The sequence below is a fragment of the Danio rerio genome, chromosome 23 (assembly GCF_052040795.2).
Source record: "Danio rerio strain M-AB ecotype USA chromosome 23, GRCz13ab, whole genome shotgun sequence".
In the NCBI taxonomy this organism is placed as follows: domain Eukaryota; kingdom Metazoa; phylum Chordata; class Actinopteri; order Cypriniformes; family Danionidae; genus Danio; species Danio rerio.
The window spans coordinates 49850452-49873199 of NC_141043.1; the positions used below are offsets into that span (position 1 = coordinate 49850452).

The 22748-nt window shown below is 37.5% G+C and overlaps 1 protein-coding gene and 1 long non-coding RNA gene across 5 annotated transcripts in view; one reads left to right on the forward strand and one right to left on the reverse strand.

Moving 5' to 3' along the window:
- The window catches only part of dnai3 (dynein axonemal intermediate chain 3), a 36876-nt gene extending 17536 nt beyond the window's left edge, over positions 1-19340 (forward strand). For 2 of the 4 annotated variants that reach the window (XM_087304978.1, XM_087304979.1), the window contains 12 exons: positions 1548-1628; positions 3163-3270; positions 3372-3445; positions 4724-4877; positions 4994-5078; positions 6609-6724; positions 6971-7034; positions 9820-9950; positions 11633-11837; positions 14130-14221; positions 15688-15810; positions 18917-19139. In XM_087304978.1, coding sequence (XP_087161104.1) covers positions 1548-1628; positions 3163-3270; positions 3372-3445; positions 4724-4877; positions 4994-5078; positions 6609-6724; positions 6971-7034; positions 9820-9950; positions 11633-11837; positions 14130-14221; positions 15688-15810; positions 18917-19069 — 1386 coding nt within the window. In that variant the 3' untranslated portion in view covers positions 19070-19139. 4 annotated transcript variants of the gene reach the window in all.
- On the reverse strand, positions 33-2081 carry LOC147838304 (uncharacterized). The gene is made up of 3 exons (XR_015524195.1): positions 1240-2081; positions 927-1164; positions 33-885 (listed from the first exon to the last, which is right to left on the reverse strand). It is a non-coding gene; the product is annotated as an uncharacterized LOC147838304 (long non-coding RNA).
- Positions 19341-22748: the final 3408 nt, after the last annotated feature.

Sequence of the window (22748 nt, forward strand, 5' to 3'; positions counted from 1 at the left end):
CACACACAACTCGACTCACCTTTACCTTCATCTCCTTTCCTTTTCCTTTTTCTTTCAGTTCTTTTTTTACTTTTTATTTTATTTGCCATTCTACTTCTTTACCTCTTGCTTTTCTCTATCTCTTATCCCTCTTTCCAAATCTTCTTTTTCTTTCCTTTCACATTATTTTCCTTTCCATTCTTTACTTTCAATTTCCTCTTCCTTTCCATTCATTTCTTTTCCATTTCCTTTCCACGATTTTCCTCCTGCTTTTTTTCTTTTCCTCTTCCTCTTCCTTTTCTTTTCTTTTTCTTTCTTTTCTTTTCCTATTCAAATGTCTTGTCCTCTTTCTTTCCTTTTCCCATTTCTTCTTCCTTTCTTTTGTTCTTCCTTTACTTATTTTAATTTAAACCCGGTTTCCTTTTCCTCTTCTTTTCTTTTTTTCTCTTCCTTTAATTTTCTTCACCTTTTTCTTTTCTTCTTGATCTTCCTTTTCATCTTCCTTTACTTTCCTTTCTTTTTTCCTTTTCCTTTTCACTATTTTCAAACCTCCTTTCTGTTTTTCTTTTCTTTTCTTGTCCTCTTCCTTTCCTTTCCCTTTCTTTTCATCTTCCTTTCCTTTTCTTTCACCTTCCTTTTCTTTCCCTTTTTCTTTTTCTTTTCCTCTTCCTTTCCTTTTATTTCCTCTTCTTTTTTTTCTTTTCCTCTTTCTCATTTAATCATTTTCTTTTCAGCTTAGTCCCTTTATTAGTCCGGGGTTGCCACAGCAGAATGAACCACCAACTTATCCAGCATGTTTTACGCCGTGAATGCCCTTCCAGCCGTAACCCATCACTGGGAAACACCCATACACACTCTTTCACACGCACACTCATACACTACGGCCAGTGTAGTTGATCAGTTCCCCTATAGCGCATGTGTTTGGACTGTGGGGGAAACCAGAGCACCCGGAGGAAACCCACGCCAACACGGGGAGAACATGCAAACTCCACACAGAAACACCAACTGACCCAGCCGAGGTTCGAACCAGAGACCTTCTTGCTGTGAGGTGACAGCACTACCTACTGTGCCACTGCATCGCCCTTTTCCTCTTCCTTTCCCTTCTTTTCCTCTTCATTTTCTTTTCCTTTTTCTTTCTTTTCCTCTTTCTTAAATGTTCTTTTCCTTTTCCTGTTTTCTTTTCATCTTCCTTTCCTCTTCCTTTCCGTTTCTTTTCTTTCCTTTTTTTCTTCCTTTTCCTCTTCATCTTCCTTTCCTTACATCTCTTCTCTTCTTTTTCATTTCCATTTACTTTCCTTTTTTCTTTCCTTTCCTTTCTATTTTTTCTTTTCCATTTACTTTTCCTTTCCTTTTTTTAATTTCCTCTTCCTTTCCTTTTCCTCTTTCTTTTCTTTTTGTTTCATCTACCTTTCACTCTTTCCTCTTCCTGTTGCTGTAGTCAGCATATAGACTTTTATAAAAGTGTAAAGTTTGGCTGGTTTACTTTAAATGAACTGCACATAAGTACTGTAACACATATATACATGTACTATATGCAGCTTGTTGATGAAGGAGTGTTGTGTTTACAGGTAGTATTATGGGATATTTCAGCACATGTGGATCGACTGCAGGACACACGGAGCGGCGGCAAAAACATCCTAAACAAACTAGTGAGTTACACAGAACTGCTGTGTGTGTGTGTGTGTGTGTGTGTGTGTGTGTGTGTGTGTGTGTGTGTGTGTGTGTGTACATTAACCACGCATTTAATCAGCTGATAACCTATATGAACACACTCACAGAAGATTAACCCTGCGGTTATTAAGAGTGTGTGTGAGTTTACTGCGTCTACATGAAACATCTGTCGCCTTCATTTAAAACACTGACTCCTCAAGCTGCAGCAGAGTGCGGGATTCATCTGCTTTTCATTCTTTCATTCATTAATTTACCTCCGACTTAGTCCTTTTATCCATCAGGGGTCACCACAGCGGAATGAACCACCAACTATTCTGGCATATGGATTACACAGCAGATGCCTATCAGGCTGCAATTTAATACTAGGAAACACCCATACACACTCATACACTACGGTCAGTGTAGTTGATCAGTTCCCCTATAGCGCATGTGTTTGGACTGTGGGGGAAACCGGAGCACCCGGAGGAAACCCACACCAACACGGGGAGAACATGCAAACTCCACACAGAAACACCAACTGACCCAGCCGGGATTCGAACCAGTGGCTTTCTTGCTGTGAGGCCACAGTGCAACACCACTGAGCCACCACGCCGCCCTCATGTGCTTTTGTTAGATCATTTTTAAAGTAACAGTTTATCGTACAGCGTGTGGAAGTAAAATAGAAGTAATGGTATAATATAGTGTATGTGAAAATACCATAGTTTGATATTGCCAGATATTTTCATAGATCTGTTTCATTGTTTGTATGTTTATGGTTTTATGTTATGGTCTTCTTCATTTTGTGTGCAACATTTTGAGTTGTTTTATGCATCTTTGATATATTACTGAAAATTGCTGATTACAACTACTTGTGATGAACTTTTAATATCTTGACAAAGCTAAGAGTGAATTAGTGTTAAAACCTAATTCTGTATTAAAGGAGTCAAAATTAATCCTGTTCTGACACACCATCATACACAGACATAATTGCATTAAATGTATTTTCAGAAGCACTTCTGCACGGTAAATAATATCTGTTAAAATTTTGTTAATTTACTGTGAACATAAAATACAGAAATATACAAAAGAAACATATTTACATGTATATTTATATTTGACATTATTTATATTGTGCACAATACAGCCATGCATATATTTATATACACACAAATATATTTTGTAAATATTAACTTTTATTTTGGATGCAATTAATCGTAATTAATCGTTTGAGTACTTTTTTCCACTTTGCATTGCATTATAGAAACTAGATCTTTTCTCCACCGATTGATGTTGAAAAAAAACTTTGAAAAAGTGATTTATTTTTTAAATATACATTTAAAATTAATTATTTGACAGCACAAAAATCATGAATGACAAAATACAGAAAACTGCTCAGTATTGTATATTTTTTATAGCGTGTACTCGTTTGAGGTTTGCAAGTTGAGGTGTGTGTGTGTGTGTGTGTGTGTGTGTGTGTGTGTGTGTGTGTGTGTGTGTGTGTGTGTGTGTGTGTGTGTGTGTGTGTTATTGAAGGGCAAAAGCGATGCGACTCCAGTGGTCCGCTACTGTGCTGTATCTGGAATAGAGAACGGACACAAAGCCCCAATCACAGATATCCAGTGGCTGCCGGAAACCTTTGAGGTCGTTAAATACACAAATATATATAGAGTATTGCACCTTTAAGCTTTTCATACTTAATTAAACATATACAAAGTACTTCTGTTGATTATTTTATTCCCCAGGTCAACAAATTAGGGACTCCAGTGGAGAATCAGAGCCGGACATCAGTTCAGCTGGTCACGTGTGCTCCTGACTGGTGCGGTCATTTAAGATTGTTATGTTTATACTGTTTATGTTTATATCCAGAGCTGCATAGTGATGGATTACATATGCAATCTGAATTATTTAATCAGATACTTTTGAAAAGAATAAATTACAAAAGTAAAATAAATGTAATCCAAAAGTATTCAGATTACACTTTCAGAAAGTAATCTAAATGTAACACAAAAGAAGTCAGATTGCTTTGCCATAAATGTAATCTAAATGTAATCTAAAAGTAGATCATTTGATTTGCCATAAAAAATTATCTAAAAGTTACCCAAAAGCAGGAATATTACACCTTCATAAAGTAATCTAAATGTAACCGAAAAGAAGTCAGATTAAACCTTCATAAAGTAATCTAAATGTAACCGAAAAGAAGTCAGATTAAACCTTCATAAAGTAATCTAAATGTAACCGAAAAGCAGGCAGAATACACCTTCATAAAGTAATCTAAATGTAACCGAAAAGCAGGCAGAATACACCTTCATAAAGTAATCTAAATGTAACCGAAAAGCAGGCAGAATACACCTTCATAAAGTAATCTAAATGTAACCGAAAAGCAGTCAGATTAAACCTTCATAAAGTAATCTAAATGTAACCGAAAAGCAGGCAGAATACACCTTTATAAAGTAATCTAAATGTAACCGAAAAGCAGGCAGAATACACCTTTATAAAGTAATCTAAATGTAACCGAAAAGCAGTCAGATTACACCTTCATAAAGTAATCTAAATGTAACCGAAAAGCAGGCAGAATACACCTTCATAAAGTAATCTAAATGTAACCGAAAAGCAGTCAGATTAAACCTTCATAAAGTAATCTAAATGTAACCGAAAAGCAGGCAGATTAAACCTTCATAAAGTAATCTAAATGTAACCGAAAAGCAGGCAGATTAAACCTTCATAAAGTAATCTAAATGTAACCGAAAAGCAGTCAGATTAAACCTTCATAAAGTAATCTAGATGTAACTGAAAAGAAGTCAGATTACACCTTCATAAAGTAATCTAAATGTAACCGAAAAAAGTCAGATTGCATTGCCATAAAAGTAATCTAAATGTAATCCAAAAGTACTCTGATTATAATAATGTGCAATCTAGCAGATTACTTCACTGACTACAAAATTTGACATGCCATTTGTAATCAGTAACTGATCCGTAAGTGATCCAGCAGCTGTGTTTATATCACATACTCTATTCTTCTTCACTGTTGTGTGTGTTTATTCCAGCAGTGTGTCATGTGTGTATTCCAGCTGTGTGTCGTGTGTGTGTATTCCAGCTGTGTGTTATTCTGGGATCTTCGGGCTCCTCGAGTCATGGTTCATTCCCTCACAGACATCAAACAGAAACAAGAGGAAAAGCCTCTGGAAAACCCTCACGGCGTGCCGAATACATTCACACACCTCAACCTGACCTGGAAACCCTTCATCAGAGTATGTGCACACACACACAGACATTTACAATTAGACCAGTAGTACAAAATGCTGACTTTTAGATCCATTTGATTTATGACAATTACTCTTAATAACAGTAAATCTGTGTGTGGAAGGTCTCTTTACCAAAGATCAGCTCGAGCGGTGAATACAGTCCTCTGAAGTTCAGCATGAGGGAGAATACAGTAGACTACAATACAGGTGAGAGCTCAGAATCATTCACCGACCGGTTCCATCTGAACTCTTTATATTCGTTTCCAATCTCTGTTTAACGGAGAGCAGATGTTTTCACACATTTCTGCACATAACAGTGTTAATAACTCATCTCTAATCACTGATGTGTTTCCTCTTCTCCATCATGACAGCACATAATATTAGACTAGATATTCTTCAAGACACTAGTGTTCAGCTTACAGTGACATGTAAAGGCTTCACTAGGGTAATTAGGGTAAAGTTAGGGTAATTAGGCAAGTCATTGTATAACAGTGGTTTGTTCTGGAGACAATCCAACACTAATATTGCTGAAGGGGCCAATAATATTGAGCTTAACATGAGTTTAACACTATTAAACACTGCTTTTATTCTAGCCCAAATAAAACACATCAGACTTTCTCCAGAAGAACAAATATTAGAGGAAACACTGTGAACATTTCCTCAATCTGTTCAACATCCTTAAGGATTTGATGAATTAATTCACAGGAGGCTGAATAATTCTGGTTTCAGCTGTATATGGTGTGTTAGAGCAATATAAAGTGTGCGTGGTCTGTCTGTGGCGTGCGGTGGTGATAATAATGCAGTCAGCATGATGTTAAATAAGCAGTCGAGCAGCTCTGTAAAAACATTCTCCATCACACTATAAACACTGCAGCGCCTGCTCATCCGGCAGCTCAGACCACAGCTCACACACAACAAGTCACAATAGTTCAAGTTGAAATATTACCAAAATAAAGTTGAGATATTATGAGAATAAAGTCAAAATATTTCAATAATAAAGTCAAAACAGTTAAGTTGTTAAACTTTGAGAATAAAGTTAGAATACTGTGAGAATAATGTCGAAATATGACCAGAATAATGTCAGAATTGTGTGAATAAAGTCAGATTTTCAAGAATAATGTCTAAATATTTCAGAAATAGACAACAGAATAATCAAGATTTTACATATTTAAAGTCATAATATTTTGAAAGTCAATAGAATTATGAGAATAAAGTAAAACTATTCTCACAAAGTCAAAATAATAAGAATATGGTCAAAATATAACAAAGAATAAAGTCAATATTTCCAGAATAAAGTCTACATGTTATGAGATTAAAAGTGCAATATTTAAAGAATGAAGTTAAAATATTACAACAATAAAGTCAAAATCTAACAAGAATAAAGTCAATATTTCGAGATTAGTTTTGGGAATAAATTGTTTGAGATTAAAGTTGCAATATTTTAATAATAAGGATAAAATATTATATTATTTTTATGAAATTATATTTATATATTAGGAAACATTATGAAGTTAAAGTCATATTTTGAGAATATAAAATAAGAAAAAGTCAAAAATATTTTACATCAAATCTAAATTTGTGAGAATGAAGTCAAAATATACCAAGAATAGAGTAAAAGTTTCACAAACAGTTAATTTAATTAGATTAAAGTTGCAATAATTTGAGAATAAGTTTGTAATAGTTTAAGAATAAGAGAAGAATTGTGATAATAAAGTGTAAACATTTTCATCTTTTGAGGTGATAAGTCTGTGAGCGGAGCAGACAGTCGTGTATTCGCTCAGCTCCGCATGCAGTCGGCCAAACAGCAAAAACCCCTACAGAACATCAGCACTAAACTCTACATCGCGACCGAGGTGACACACACACACACACACACACACACACACACACACACACACACACACACACACACACACACACAAACACACACACACACACACACACACACACACACACACACACAAACACACACAAACACACACAAACACACACACACACACACACACACACACACACTTCAGCTTATTATTAGGCTAACAATATTATGCTTTATTGTAAAGCTTGTGTACAAACTTGTGTAATGCTCTTGTTCCTTTAAGGATGGAGAACTGGTTTACACCGACTGGAAGGTGGAGAAAGACAACGACTCAGGACGAATGCTGAGTAAGACACTATAAATCCTAAAGCTATATTTTTAAACACATATACGGTGTAAGAATAGTGTTTGAATGAAAAAAAATCTCTCTATTTTTACCTGTGATGAATGACCTGAACCTCCATTTGGTCCCAGGGAGCCTGGCCAGTAGATAACAAAGATTGAAGGACATTAGATAAAAGCATTGGCTAATAATTGATAGACATTAAAGAAAGTTTTTTGTACATGTTTTACTGACCTTTATGTCTTTCAAAATGTATGCCGTTTGTTGAATGGTCACGCTGCCCCCTTTTTTCAGAAGAACAGTGAAACAATTTACTAAAAGTAAACAGAAATGAGCACATTTTATTTTGCACAAAAGAAATAATAAGCCTTAATAATTATTCAAAAATAATATTTAAAAAATATTAAACCCCCATTGTTAAAAGATTAAATATTTTATGTAAAACAAAACAACAACTAAAAAACAAAATAAAACAATACAAATAATAAATATTTTATTTGAATGAATAAAAAACATTTTAAAAATCTAATCATATAATAATACATTTTAAAGCATATAAAAACATCACATATTTTATTGTAAACTAATTAATATAATTAAATGCCATAACAACAAAACTCACAAAAACAGTAAAATAATACAATTAATCAATATTTTATTTAAATCAATTAAAAAGAGCATTTAAAAATATTACAACTCTCAATAAAAAAATTGCTAATATTTGTAAAATATTTTATTAAAAATAATAAATTATAATACAATTATAAAAACTATTTAAATGGGGCTACACGGCTCAGTGGTGTCACACTGTGGCCTCACAGCAAGAAGGTCTCTGGTTTCTGTGTGGAGTTTGCATGTTCTCCCCGTGTTGGTGTGGGTTTCCTCCGGGTGCTCTGGTTTCCCCCACAGTCCAAACACATGAGCTATAGAGGAACTGATCAACTACACTGGCACTAGTGTATGAGATTTTTTTACAATAAAAATTGTAATCATAATAAAAAAAAAAAAGATTTTAAAAAGCAATATTAATATAAAAAGATTAATTATTTCATTTAAAATAAAATTTATATACTTAAATGACATAACAAAAAAACACAACAATTAATAATAATACAATTTTTAAAAATTATATTGAAATAAATAAAAAATATATAATTAAAAAATATATTAAAATCCCAATTTAAAAAAACTTACTTATATTGGTGAAATATTTCATTTAAAAAAATAAATGAAAATACATTTTTATGTAAAAGCAATTCAAATAAAATACTGACAACTATATTTTATTTAAACTAAAAGGAATACTTTGAAAATAAATTATTATAAAAAAATTAAATCACTAAATATTTTATATAAATACCACCAAATATCACTTGGGAAATATTTTATTATGTTATTTAATAAAATAAATATTTTTAAAATAAAAATAGTTCAATAATAAAAATATTGGGGCGACACGGTGGCTTAGTGGGTAGCGCTGTCGCCTCTCACCAAGAAGGTCGCTGGTTCAAGCCTTGGCTGGGTCAGTTGGGGTTTCTGTGTGGAGTTTGCATGTTCTCCCCGTGTTGGTGTGGGTTTCCTCCGGGTGCTCCAGTTTCCCCCACAGTCCAAACACATGCGCTATAGGGGAACTGATCAACTACACTAGCCGTAATGAAGGAGAGTGTGTGTGTGTGTGTGTGTGTGTGTGTGTGTGTGTGTGTGTGTCTGTGTGTGAATGAGTGTGTATAGGTGTTTCCCAGTGATGGGTTGCAGCTGGAAGGGTATCCGTTGTGTAAAACATACGCTGTATAATCCACTGTGGCAACCCCAGATTCATAAAGAGGCTAAACTGAAGGAAAATGAAAATATTTTTAAAAATAAATGCAATTAACCAACCAAAACTCTTACCAAAACAAGCTTAAATATATGAACCTAAAGTCTACATTATCTTCAATAATAAGCAAGTTTACGCTCTAAAGGATACAAGCACACCATATAAAGCTGATTAAAGCTGGATATTTCCCTGTCAGATTAGAAACCGCTGGACGATTAATGAGGAAACCACACAATTATGATTGCATTATGAATCTGTGCTTCTCAGACGGTGACGAATGTTCAATGATTCAGTTAAACGAGGAAACTTTATCTGGATTTCCCAGAATCACTAACTCTGAGTTAATCTCATAGGCGTTTGGCGGAGAACAAACCTCATTTAACCAAACCGTCACATCAAGTCTGTAAACAGCCAATATTCACAGAATTATTACAGCAGATGAGGCTGAACAGTATAATAACACATATCTCATAACATTTAGCCTTTATTCTGGAACTATTTAGACAAACTATTAGGAGTTTAATGACAATATATTTAATCACAGCTCACTGACTGAGAGCTTCAGAAATCACGTCAAAAATGCAGATCAATTTATGTTCAATTAATAACTTCATTTCAAAACAATATCTAAAGTCACATCATAAATCATCGTTGTTAATTTGAGGTGGTTTTAACATCGAGGTAGTTTACGTGTGTTGTAGGGACACAAAATCCAGTGTAAATTAGTCATTTGGAATTGAAGCTTTCAGATGAATAAAAATGCTCTTATATTATAATACTTTTTGTGTTTATATTGCTGGTCAAAAAGGTGGTCAATAATTTTGTGACAGCAAATTAATGTGCTATGTTGATGTTTATTGAGGTCAATGTCAATTTCGATATTAAATCAATGTATAAAAGCATTGTACAAACCTTGTATATCTTTTTTGGTATATTATAATTAAATATTTGAGGCATAATTTTGTGCCGTCAGGTGCCAAACCGCTGGATGTGTTCCTCCTGCAGGACACTCTGCTCCACACCGTCAGCAGATCTCCATTCTTCAGAGATATCATCCTGACTGTCGGCAGATTCAGCTTCTCCATCTGGAGAGAAGGACTCACCGTCAGTATAAATATAAACTATATAATTACTTTTAATGTTTAATGTTCAAAGTAATTTACATTTATGTTCAATTTAATTCAGGTTTATTTATTCAATTCAATTTAACCGCCATATACATCAGAATACATCAGATATTCAGGCTATTGATCTGCCAAAATAGCCCAAGATTATCCTGCTTTAATATATGTGATATCAAATATGGGTTGGCACTAAAGTAATCTAAATGTACCCCTAATCTAAATCTCATCTAAATAATAACCCTAACCTTAACCTAAATGTAATTCTAAAGTAGTCAGATTGCATTATTAGAAAAAGTAATCCAAATATAATCTAAATGCAGTCAATTTTCATTGCCATAAAAGTTATCTAAATGTAATGCAAATGTATTCAGATTGCCGTATCATAAATGTAATCTAAATGTAATCCAAAACTAGTCCAATTTTACTTCCAAAAAAGTAATCCAAATGTAGTCCAAATGTAGTCAGATTGCCGTACCATAAGTAATCTAAATGCAATCCAAAAGTAGTCAGTTTACTTCCATAAAAGTAATCTAAATGTAATTCTAAATGTAATCCAAAAGTATTACGATTTTACTTCCATAATAGTAATCTAAATGTAATCCAAAAGTAGTCAGAGTTTACTTCCATAAAAGTAATCTTAAATTAATCCAAAAGCTAAATGTAATCCAAAAGTATTCAGATTGCCATACCATAAAAGTAATCTAAATGTATTTCTAAAGTATTCAGATTTTACTTCCATAATAGTAATCTAAATGTAGTCCAAAAGTATTCAGATTGCTGTACCATAAAAGTAATCTAAATGTAATCCAAACGTAGTCAGAGTTTACTTCCATAAAAGTAATCTAAATGTAATCCAAAAGCTAAATGTAATCCAAAAAGATTCAGATTGCCGTACCATAAAAGTAATCTAAATGTAATCCTAAACTAGTCCAATTTTAATTCCATAAAAGTAATCTAAATGTAATCCAATAACTAAATGTAATCCATAAGGATTAAAATTGCCATACTATAAAAGTAATCTAAATGTAATCCAAATGTAGTCAGATTTTACTTCCATAAAAGTAATCTAAATGTAATTCAAAAGTAGTCAGATTGCTGTACCATAAAAGTAATATAAATGTAATCCAAAAGTAGTCAAATTGCGATATCATAAAAGTAATCTAAATGTAATCCAAAAGTAGTCAAATTGCTATACCATAATAGCAATCTAAATGTAATCCAAAAGTAATTAGTGTTCGCTACAATACAAATAATCTAAATGTAATCCAAAAGTAAATGTAATCCAATAACTAAATGTAATCCAAAAGGATTCAAATTGCCATACTATAAAAGTAATCTAAATGTAATCCAAAAGTAGTCAGATTGCCGTACCATAAAAGTAATCTAAATGTAATCCAAAAGGATTCAAATTGCGATACCATAAAAGTAATCTAAATGTAATCCAAAAGTAGTCAAATTGCGATACCATAAAAGTAATCTAAATGTAATCCAAAAGTAGTCAGATTACATTACGATGAAAGTAATCTAAATTGAATGCAGAATCAGTGAGATTACCATAAATATGTGGCACTATATAATGAACAAAGCATTTTGTCATGTAATCTGTAATCAGTACCTGATAAGTGACCCACAACCTGAGTGTTTTGTGTGTCTCCTCGTCAGTGTGGGCCGTTGCTGATGTCGGTGTACTCTAAGTCGATGTTCTCGGCAGGTCACTGGTCTCGGTCGCGGCCCGCTGTGCTCTTCATGGGGAGGGAGGATGGAGATGTGGAGGTGTGGGACCTGCTGCAGAACAGCCGACAGCCTTCACACACACAGAACATCAGCACTGCCGCCATCAGCTGTATACGCACACAGACCAGCTCCGGTAACACACACCCATACACAGAAACACTGCACACACACACACACACACAGCCGCCATCAGCTGCATACGCACACAGACCAGCTCCGGTAACACACACGCATACACACAAACACTGCACACACACACACACACACACACACACACACACAGAACATCAGCACTGCTGCCATCAGCTGCATACGCACACAGACCAGCTCTGGTAACACACACGCATACACACAAACACTGCACACACACACACACACACACAGAACATCAGCACTGCCGCCATCAGCTGTATACGCACACAGACCAGCTCCGGTAACACACACGCATACACACAAACACTGCACACAAACACACATACACACACACACACACACACAAACACTGCACACACAGACACACACAGACACACACACACACACACACACACACAAACACTGCACACAAACACTGCACACACAGACACACAGAACATCAGCACTGCAGCCATCAGCTGCATACGAACACAGACCAGCTCCGGTAACACACACGCATACACGCATACACACAAACACACACACACACACACACACACACACACACACACACACACACACACAAACACTGCACACACAGACACACACAGACACACACACACACAAACACTGCACACACAAACACTGCACACACAGACACACAGAACATCAGCACTGCTGCCATCAGCTGCATACGCACACAGACCAGCTCCGGTAACACACACGCATACACACAAACACTGCACACACACACACACACACACATACACATACACACACACACACAGAACATCAGCACTGCCGCCATCAGCTGCATACGCACACAGACCTGCTCCGGTAACACACACGCATACACACAAACACTGCACACACACACACACACACACATACACATACACACACACACACAGAACATCAGCACTGCCGCCATCAGCTGCATACGCACACAGACCTGCTCCGGTAACACACACACACACACACACACACACACACACACACACACACACACACACACACACACACACACACACACACACACAGAACATCAGCACTGCTGCCATCAGCTGCATATTTAAAATGATTATCATTGGGCCATAAGACAAAAATGCATGTGTGTGTGTCCATAATGTGTGTGTCTTTACCTTCACTGTCTTTCCCACATCCGGGAGAGTTACGGTGTGGAGAAGCCCCAAAGAAGCGGCCCACCGAGACTGCTGATGCATGGGGGGGGGGATCAGTAATGGTTTGGGCTTAATATCATGGCGTTCCTAAGGCCCAGTACTGGAGCTAGATGGGCGATGGGTCACTGCTAAAGACGACCCAACCATTCTGGAGGAGCATGTGATCCAATGGGCCAAACACTGTATCCTGAAGGCAATGGTGTGTATCAGGATGATGATGCAACGAAACACACAGCAGGACTGAAGACAGATCAGTCTGATGAACATGACAGTGAAGTTGAACCAATCCCATGGCCTGAACAGTACCCAGATCTAAACATTATTGAGCCCTTTGGAGTGTTTTGGAGGACCGAGTGAGGGAAGGTTTTCCTCCAGCAGCGTCAGTAGTGACCTGAACACTATTCTGAAGAAGAACAGCTCACAGTCCCTCTGACCACTGTGCAGGATTTGAGTCCATACCTGCCAACACTCCCGTTTTCCCCATTTCAGACCCATCTCCCACCCTTCTCCTGTATTGTTCTGTCTCTCGGAAAACTCCTGGAATTCTACTCCTCCTCCTTTCCTAGATGGGTGGCACGGTGGCCCAGTGGTTAGCACTGTTGCCTCACAGCAAGAACGTCACTGGTTCTAGTCCTTGTCAAGCCAGCCAGACGTTTACACGTTCTCCCTGTGCTCAAATGGGTTCCCCGGTTTCCTCTCACCATCAAAAACACAATTGACTAATCAGCACCACAGACATGCTCCTAGTCAGTGGTTATCTCTTAAGAGCGATCACTATCTGTTCATTAGCTACTACAGCAGGGGAGTTCTCAAGGTCTACCTGAGCTCAAACTCCCCTCTCGCCTTGCAAATGGGAGGGAGCCCCAGGCTCGAGGATCTTATGAGGTTTGGGCTCTCTCCCGGGACAGCATGCTGAACGCTTTATAATCAATCATCAGTAAGTGTTAATCCTGAATCTTTCATGCTTCTTAATTTAAGATTTTAGTTGACCGCTGCAAAAAGTTTGGAATATTTATTTATTTATTTATATACTACACATTTTTAATAATCGTTAGAGACCAAATCTGAAATGGTCTTAATTGCACTGGACTCAGCATCAGTTTCTTCCACAGCCAAACAGAATCTTCTGGCGGTGTCGGACCGTCTCGGCACCCTGCACATCCTGCAGATCCCGGGGAGCCTGCGCAGATCCTCCAGCAACGAGGTCAGAGATCAAATGATGCACGACATACCGATAAACTGGTTGAAAATCTATTCAAATATGTGACGATCCACAAATAAAATCGGCAAATAAATTGGGAGACACTTAAAGCAGGGGCTTCTGTTTGCTGTGTGCTGTTCTGACCCTAAAATATTTCAGTAAAAACACCTTAAGCTGAAGATGCAGAGACTTTTATTCCAGTGTGTTGATGCACTTACAACTGAATCTGAATATTGAGTAGGGGGCGGGGCTTTCTATTTGTGCATTATTCCCTCATAGCAAACTAGCGGTATAAGAGAGGCGTGGCTAAGCACATTTCAGTCCAATCCAAAACACAGAAGCAGATGCTCAGTGTGAGGATTGAAGAAGGACAGACACAATTGTTTTCTCTGTTAATTAACTTGCACAGATTAACTGTTCACTTCTTCCGACTAACGATGTGTGCAAAATAAACAGAGCTCATCTGCAGCTCATCGGTCATGTTTTATCCCTAAAACTAAACTCAGAACGTTTGGTTTTTGCTTCATATTTTGAAATTATACAGTCTAATTTAGACCACAAATTGCTCATGCTGCATTTTCCTTTCTGTATATGAAGAGATGATTTGTGTAAGCTATTTGGCTTGGGATTGGTTTAAACTTTTACATTAGTTTTGTTATATTTCAGTTTTTACAAATCAATGTGCAGCAATAGCCTAATACAATGACATCTATTCATTTACTGTATAGAGTGTTTAAAGTTTTTAAAGAATTAAATCAGTTTTAAAAATGTTTAAAGCCATGTTAAGCTCAATATTATTGGCCCCTTCAGCAATATTAGTGTTGGATTGTCTCCAGAACAAACCACTGTTATACAATGACTTGCCTAATTACCCTAACTTTACCCTAATTACCCTAGTGAAGCCTTTACATGTCACTGTAAGCTGAACACTAGTGTCTTGAAGAATATCTAGTCTAATATTATGAGCTGTCATCATGACAAAGAGAAAATAAATCAGTTATTAGAGATGAGTTATTAACACTGTTATGATTAGAAATGTGCTGAATAAATCTGCTCTCTAATAAACAGAAATTGGGTGAAAAATAAACAGGGGGGGCAATAAATCTGACTTCAACTGTATATATATATATATATATATATATATATATATATATATATATATATATATATATATATATATTTGACTTTTTCATGCTGCTTTGACCAAAAGTTAACAAAACATCCAGTAAAAACACTTTACTGAACTGCTTTATTAATGTGAATCACTCAACTGAATCAGTTCACTCAAATGAATCAAACTTAAAAAACGAACACATTTAGGAGAGTTCTTACTTTCTATAAACCTCAAATAACATTCTCTCAATAAACAAACATTAGCATGACAGTGTTTCAGATGAGGAAAACAATGACTACCTTGATGAAAACTGCAGAGAATCACTGAATCACTTTTACCAACCGCTTCATTGCAGAGGCAGAATGTGGAGAAGTACTTCGAGAAGGAAGAAGAGCGGCTGCAGTACTTCGAGAAACGACAGAGCGATCACCAGAAGAAGAAGAAGGAGACGGAAGCTGAACAGCAGAAGAAGAAGACGGTGAGAAACACTAAAACAAACCCATGCAGAAACCTGAAATACGGCCGTATATATATGAACATTTTATGTAGAACTATGAAACAGTACATAACATATTTGAACATGCGTGTACATATGTATACTTCTACACCTGTTGTAACTAAACGTTTAGTTAAACATGGACAAAATGGGTTAAAAAGTGCAATGTAAATGTGTAAATGTGTGTGTGGTTGTTTAATGTGTGTATGTCTGTGTGTGTACTGCTGTATGTGTGTGTGTGTGTGTGTGTGTGTGTGTGTGTGTTTGTGTGCGCGTGTGTGTGTGTGTGTGTGTGTAAGCTGATGGCAAACACAGATGAACCCTCTTCAGCAGCTGTGCTCCAGCAGGAATGTGTGTTTGAGTGATTCCAGATCCGCTCAGACTTGCTGAATATATTTACTAAATATGAAAGTATGCTGCCGTCTGTCTCGGAAACACACTTTCGCCCGCAGACACTCCATGCTGGAGGAATCCAGGAAAACACTTAATGATTTTCATTCACAGACGGACTCTCTTGAGATTGATGTTCTGGAAAATGACTGCAAATTTCAGTAGAAATCAAATGATTTGATAACAATTTCAAACATTTTCCATTTATTTGTTTTTAACAGATGCGTAATTTACTGTAAATTTGATCTATTATTTATACTAAAATAATGCAAAATGCTTAAATTTGATAGGGAGTATGTGGTTCTGTTACTAATTGTTGTCTAATTTATTGTTAACAAAGTTGAGGATAACCGATTTCACGATATCAGAGAGTTGACGATAACAGTCAGCGATAACAGATTTGATGATATCAGTGTCAATGATAACTCTTGATAACAGTCCGCAATGTAAAAGTTGATGATAACAGTTGACGATAGCAGAGCTGACGATATCAGAGTTGACAATAGCAGTTTACGATAACAGAGTTTACGATAACAGAGTTGATGATAACAGTCAACAATAACAGACAATGATAAAAGTCGACGATGACAAATTTAACAATATCAGAGTTGGCAATAATAGTTGCCGATAACATGGTATGATATCAGAATCTATGATAATAAAGTCGATAATAACAAAGTAGATGATTTCAAAGTCAAATATCAAAGCTGATGATTACAATGTTGACAATAACAAAGTTGATAATAACAGGCGACGATATCAGAGTTGACGATAACAGTCGATGACATCAGAGTTGATGATAACAATGTTGGCGATAACAATTGACGATAACAGAGTTGACGATAACGGTCAACAATATCAGAGCTGACGATAACAGAGTTGACGACGATAACAGAGTTAACAACTTCTGAGTCGACGAAATCCGAGTCGACACTATCAGTCAACAATAACAGATTTGACATCAATAACAGATAATGAAATCAGAATCAATGATATCAAAGTCGAAGTCAAGAGTTGGCGATAATATTTGTTGATGACAGGTGACAATATCAGAGTCGATGATTACTGAACAGTTGACAATAATAACGTTGACAACAAACTAGTTGAAATCAAAGTCGAACATCAGAGTTGACAATATCAGAGCTGACAATAACAAAGTGTACAATCACAAAGTTTAGGATAACAGTCAACGATATCAGAGTTGACGATAACAATTGACAATTGCAGAGTTGATGATAACAATCAATGTTATCAGAGTTTACAGTAGTAGTCCACCATGTCAAAGTTGAGGATAACAGTCGATGGTATGAGAGTCGACGATAACAGTATTGACTATAGCAGAGTTGACGATACAGAGTTGACGATGTCTGAGTCAACAAAATCAGACTCAACTATATCAGAATTGACGATAACAGAGTTGACAGTATCAGAGTTGATGATATCAGCATTGACGATATCAGAGTTGCAATAACAATTGACAATAGCAGAGTTGATGATAACAATCAATGTTATCAAAGTTTACAATAATAGTCGACCATGTCAAAGTTGACGATAACAGTCGATGGTATGAGAGTCAACGATAACAGAATTGACTATAGCAGAATTGACGATACAGAGTTGACGATGTCTGAGTCAAAAAAATCTGACTCAACTATATCAGAATTGACGATAACAGAGTTGACAGTATCAGAGTTGACGATATCAGCATTGACGATATCAAAGTTGACGATAACAGTCGATACCTGAGTTGAAAATAACGGTTGATGACACGAGTCGACAAAAACAGTCAACTTTATCAGAATCGACAATAACGAAGCAGACAATAACAAAGTTGCCAATAACATTCGACGATATCAGAGTTGACGATAAGAAGGTTAATCATAACAGTCGATGGCATCAGAGTTGACGTTCATGATCAACAATAACAGAGTTGACAATAAGAAAGTCAATGATAACAGTCGATGACATCAGAGTTGATGATAGCAATTGACGATAACAGAGTTAACAATAACAGTCAACAATATCAGAGCTGACAATAACAGTTCACGATGATAACAGAGTTGATGATGTCAGAGTTGACAAAATCAGACGATATCTATTCAACGATAACAGATTTGATGATATCAGTGTTGACAGTAACTCTTGACAATAACAGCTGATGATAACAGAGTCGACAATAACAGTTGATGACAACAGTCAACAATATCAGAGTCGACAATAACAGATCTGACAATATCAGAGTTGGCGATAATATATGTTGATAACAGGTGATGATATCAGAGTCGATGATAACAGTTGAGTATAATAACGTTGACATAAAGTAGATGATATTAGTCGAATATCAGAGTTAACGATAACAATTGATGATAACAGAGTTGATGATAACAGTTGATGATATCAGTGTCTACAAAAACAGTTGATGTTATAAGAGTTGACGCTAACAGTCAATGATATCCGAATCGATGATGACAGTCAACGATATCACAATTGATGATAACAGTCGTGGATATCAGAATCGAAAATAACAGTCAATGATATCAGAGTTGACCAGGCGCCTTTCCCTCCCCCCCAACACCCACCCCCCGGTGCTCACTAGATTCATGTACTCATAAATGACTTCAGTAAAGCACAAGCAAGTTTATTCTGCATTATATACTGTAAAATGCTGAACCTGTTGATGTGATCTGCTGTTCATCAGGAGCTGGTGACTCCTCCAAAACAGGAAGAGGAAGTGGACGCGGAAACACTGAAGGAATACCAGCAGTTTCTGACTCTGGAGAAGCTCATTCTGAAGGACATGAACATCCAGAACGAGACACAGCAGACCTGTAACACCATAAACACACCATAAACACACACACACACACACACACACACACACACACACACACACACACACACACACACACACACACACACACACACACACACACACACACACACACACACACACACACACACACACACACACACACACACACACACACACACACACACACACACACACACACACACACACACGCACACACACACACACACACACGCACACACACACGCACTCATCAGCACATGCTTGAATGCTTGGTTTTAAATGCCTTCTGCCATTAAAGGCACAGTTCACAGAAAAATATCAATTCTGCCATCATTTATTCATCATGTCTGAGTTTCTTTCCTCTGTTGAACTCAATGAAGCCTTTGACTTCTGTAGTACATGTTTGTTTCTAATATGAAAGTTACTGCAAAAATTTTGTTTTTGTCTTGTTTCTGGTCCAAACATCTATTTATTAATTTCATTCATTCATTTTCATCTGCTTATCCGGGGCCGGGTCGCGGGGGCAGCAGTCTCAGGACAGAACTCCAGACTTCCCTCTCCCCAGACTCTTCCTCCAGTCCAGCTCCTCCGGGGGGATCCTGAGGCGTTCCCAATCCAGTCAAGAGACATAGTCCCTCCAGCGTGTCCTGGGTCTTCCCCGAGGCCTCCTCTTGGTGGGACATGGCTGGAACACCTCCCTAGGGTGGCGTCCAGGGGGCATCAGAAACAGATGCCCGAGCCCCCTCAGCTGACTTCTCTGGATGTGGAGGAGCAGCGGCTTTACTCTGAGCTCCTCCCGGGTGACAGAGCCCCTATCTATAAGAGTGCGCCCTGTGAAGGAAACTCATTTCGGCCGCTTGTATCCGAGATATTGTTCTTTCAGTCTTGACCCAAAGGTAAGAGGAGGAGTGTAGATTGACCGGTAAATCGAGAGCTTTGCCTTTCGGCTCCTTTTTGCCGCTGCACCAATCCGCCTGTCAATCTCATGTTCCATCCTTCCCTCACTCCTGAACAAAACCCAGAGATACTTGAACTCCTCCACCTGGGGTCAGAACTTTCCTCCAACCTGGAGATGGCAAACCACCTTTTTCCAGTGGAGCACCATGGCTTCGGACTCAGAGATGCTGATTCTCATCCCAGCTGTGTCACACTCGGCAGCAAAACGCCCCAGTGCATGCTGAAGGTCCATGTCTGATGAAGCCAACAGAACAACATCATCTGCGAATAACAGAGATTCAATCCTGTGGTTCCTGAACCGAACCTTTTCCAGCCCAAGACTGCGCCTTAAAATTCTGTCCATAAAAATGATGAACAGAATTGGTGACAAGGGGCAGCCCTGCTGGAGTCCATCATGCACTGGAAACAAGTCTGACTGATTGCCGGCAATGCGAACCAGACTCCTACTCTGTTCATACAGGGCCAAGACGGCCCTCAACAGATCGCCTTTGACCCCATACTCCCCGAGCACCCTCCACAGAATGCCACGAAGGACACGGTCGAATGCCTTCTCCAAGTTCACTAAACACATGTGGACTGGTTGGGCATACTCCCATGAACCCTCGAGCACCCTGGCGAAGGTATAGAGCTGGTCCAGTGTACCACAGCCCGGACGAAAACCGAATTGTTCCAACACTCCAAACTCCTACAAATTTTTAAATCAAGAAGAATTTTATTAAACAAGCAGAAATATAGTGCTGCTTTCAGAAATACTGAGTCAAAAAGAAGAGAGTTTTACACAAAAACAAGCAGAAGAATCCGACATTGGGGGAAGCAGAATAATAGTTTTAGATTTAACAAGATTATTCTGTTCACCACATCGGCAGATTATCCTGCTTCTTTTGAGGAGAAACTCTCCTCATTTATTTATGAAAACACTTTATTTTGTGCTTCTCTAAATGCTTCTCGATTTAATAATTTTGAGATATTTGGACTATAAATAAGGCATAATCTCTGCGTAAGAACAGAATTGTTTGCAGTGTAGGGAGTGTTTCTGTTCTGACCTTGAAGATGATTCCTCCTCAGGTTACATCGTCTTCATTTCCCCTCCGCGGCGTAATCAAACACGCTCTTAATTCAGCACTTCACCACAGACGGATCATCTATAACAGCTCATACTGACACACACACACACACACACACACACACACACGCGCACACACACACACACACACACACACACACACACACACACACACACACACACACACACACACACACACACACACACACACACACACACACACACACACACACACACACACACACACACACACACACACACACAATATTGATTCAGTCCATCTCTTTTTCTAGAGCATATGTGACAAGAATTCACTAGTGACTTTTATACCTTACAGGAGAACTTACAATACTGATGAAGCATGCTGTTTATCCATGTGGTATTGTACATGGCATCCACATAAAAAGGGATAAATGTCTCAAATCAGCAGTGTTGGAGGTAATGCAGTAGCATGTGATAATAACATTAATTTTCTAACACATTACTTAAACATATTTAAAATATGTTATTTTTAAGGGCGGCACGGTGGCTCAGTGGGTAGCGCTGTTGTCTTCAGCAAGAAGGTCTCTGGTTTGAGTCTCGGCTGGGTCAGTTGGTGTTTCTGTGTGGAGTTTGCATGTTCTCCTCGTGTTGGCGTTTGTTTCCTCCGAGTGCTCCAGTTTCCCCCACAGTCCAAACACATGCGCTATAGGGGAACTGATCAACTATAACACTAGTGTATGAGTGTGGATGCAAATTAGATTTAAGCGCAAAGCTGGAATATTTGTAAATAAATCCTCTTTTCACTCTAAACAACAAAGAATAAACTCATCAACTGTACAAAAATACCAGTGTGAACTTCTATAAAGACGGATAATTCTGCATTCAGATGTCCAAACACCTGAGGAGATTTCCCTGTGTGAGAGGCTCGTAAACGGCAGATTAACCTGATTCTACAATAATGTAGGAAATAAAGTATGACAGAATTGAGGATGATGTGTGATGATCGACAGGGCTCATAACTAAGCAGCAGAAGGCTCTGATAATGAGGAAGTAGTCCCAAAGCTTGCACACTCAAACCAGATAAAGTACACACTTATAAGCTGTAGTAGAAGCATGTGAATAGGAACGCAGCCCAGATCTTAAACGGTGTGACTTTTACTGCCATTGCACTAGACTACACTGGAAGTGCCCCACATAGCAAACTATCTTTGGCTCAGCTCTGGCCCACACAATCAGCTTTTGCTTGGCCCACATGCCACAGTGAATTACACCACATGACTGGACCAAGTCTAGCTTCCAGACAAAGGCCAAACACGGGTCATATCTGGGCCAAGTCTCAGACAAGTTAATAACCCATAACTGAGACTGAACTGGGCCAGATATGTTGGTGTGTCAGATATAATTACTGTTTTCAAACAGGTTTGCCCAGCCGTTTTCCAACAGGTAATTCCTTCTCAGATTCACTTTTTACATATATAATTTACATAATCTCTCATACAGAAAGAGGCTTACAGATCTTGCACAAGTATTTTCTTCCCTTTAACAACAACAACAGCTATAAACAGTAGAAGCTATAAATCCTTTAGAAGATTTCATTTAAAGAAGAAAAAAATACTCATATTTAGACACGTGATATTATTTTTAAAAGTGACAATTGAAGAATAATCCGGGCACATTGGTGAAATATACTCAATCCATTTACTCCAAATTAGAAAA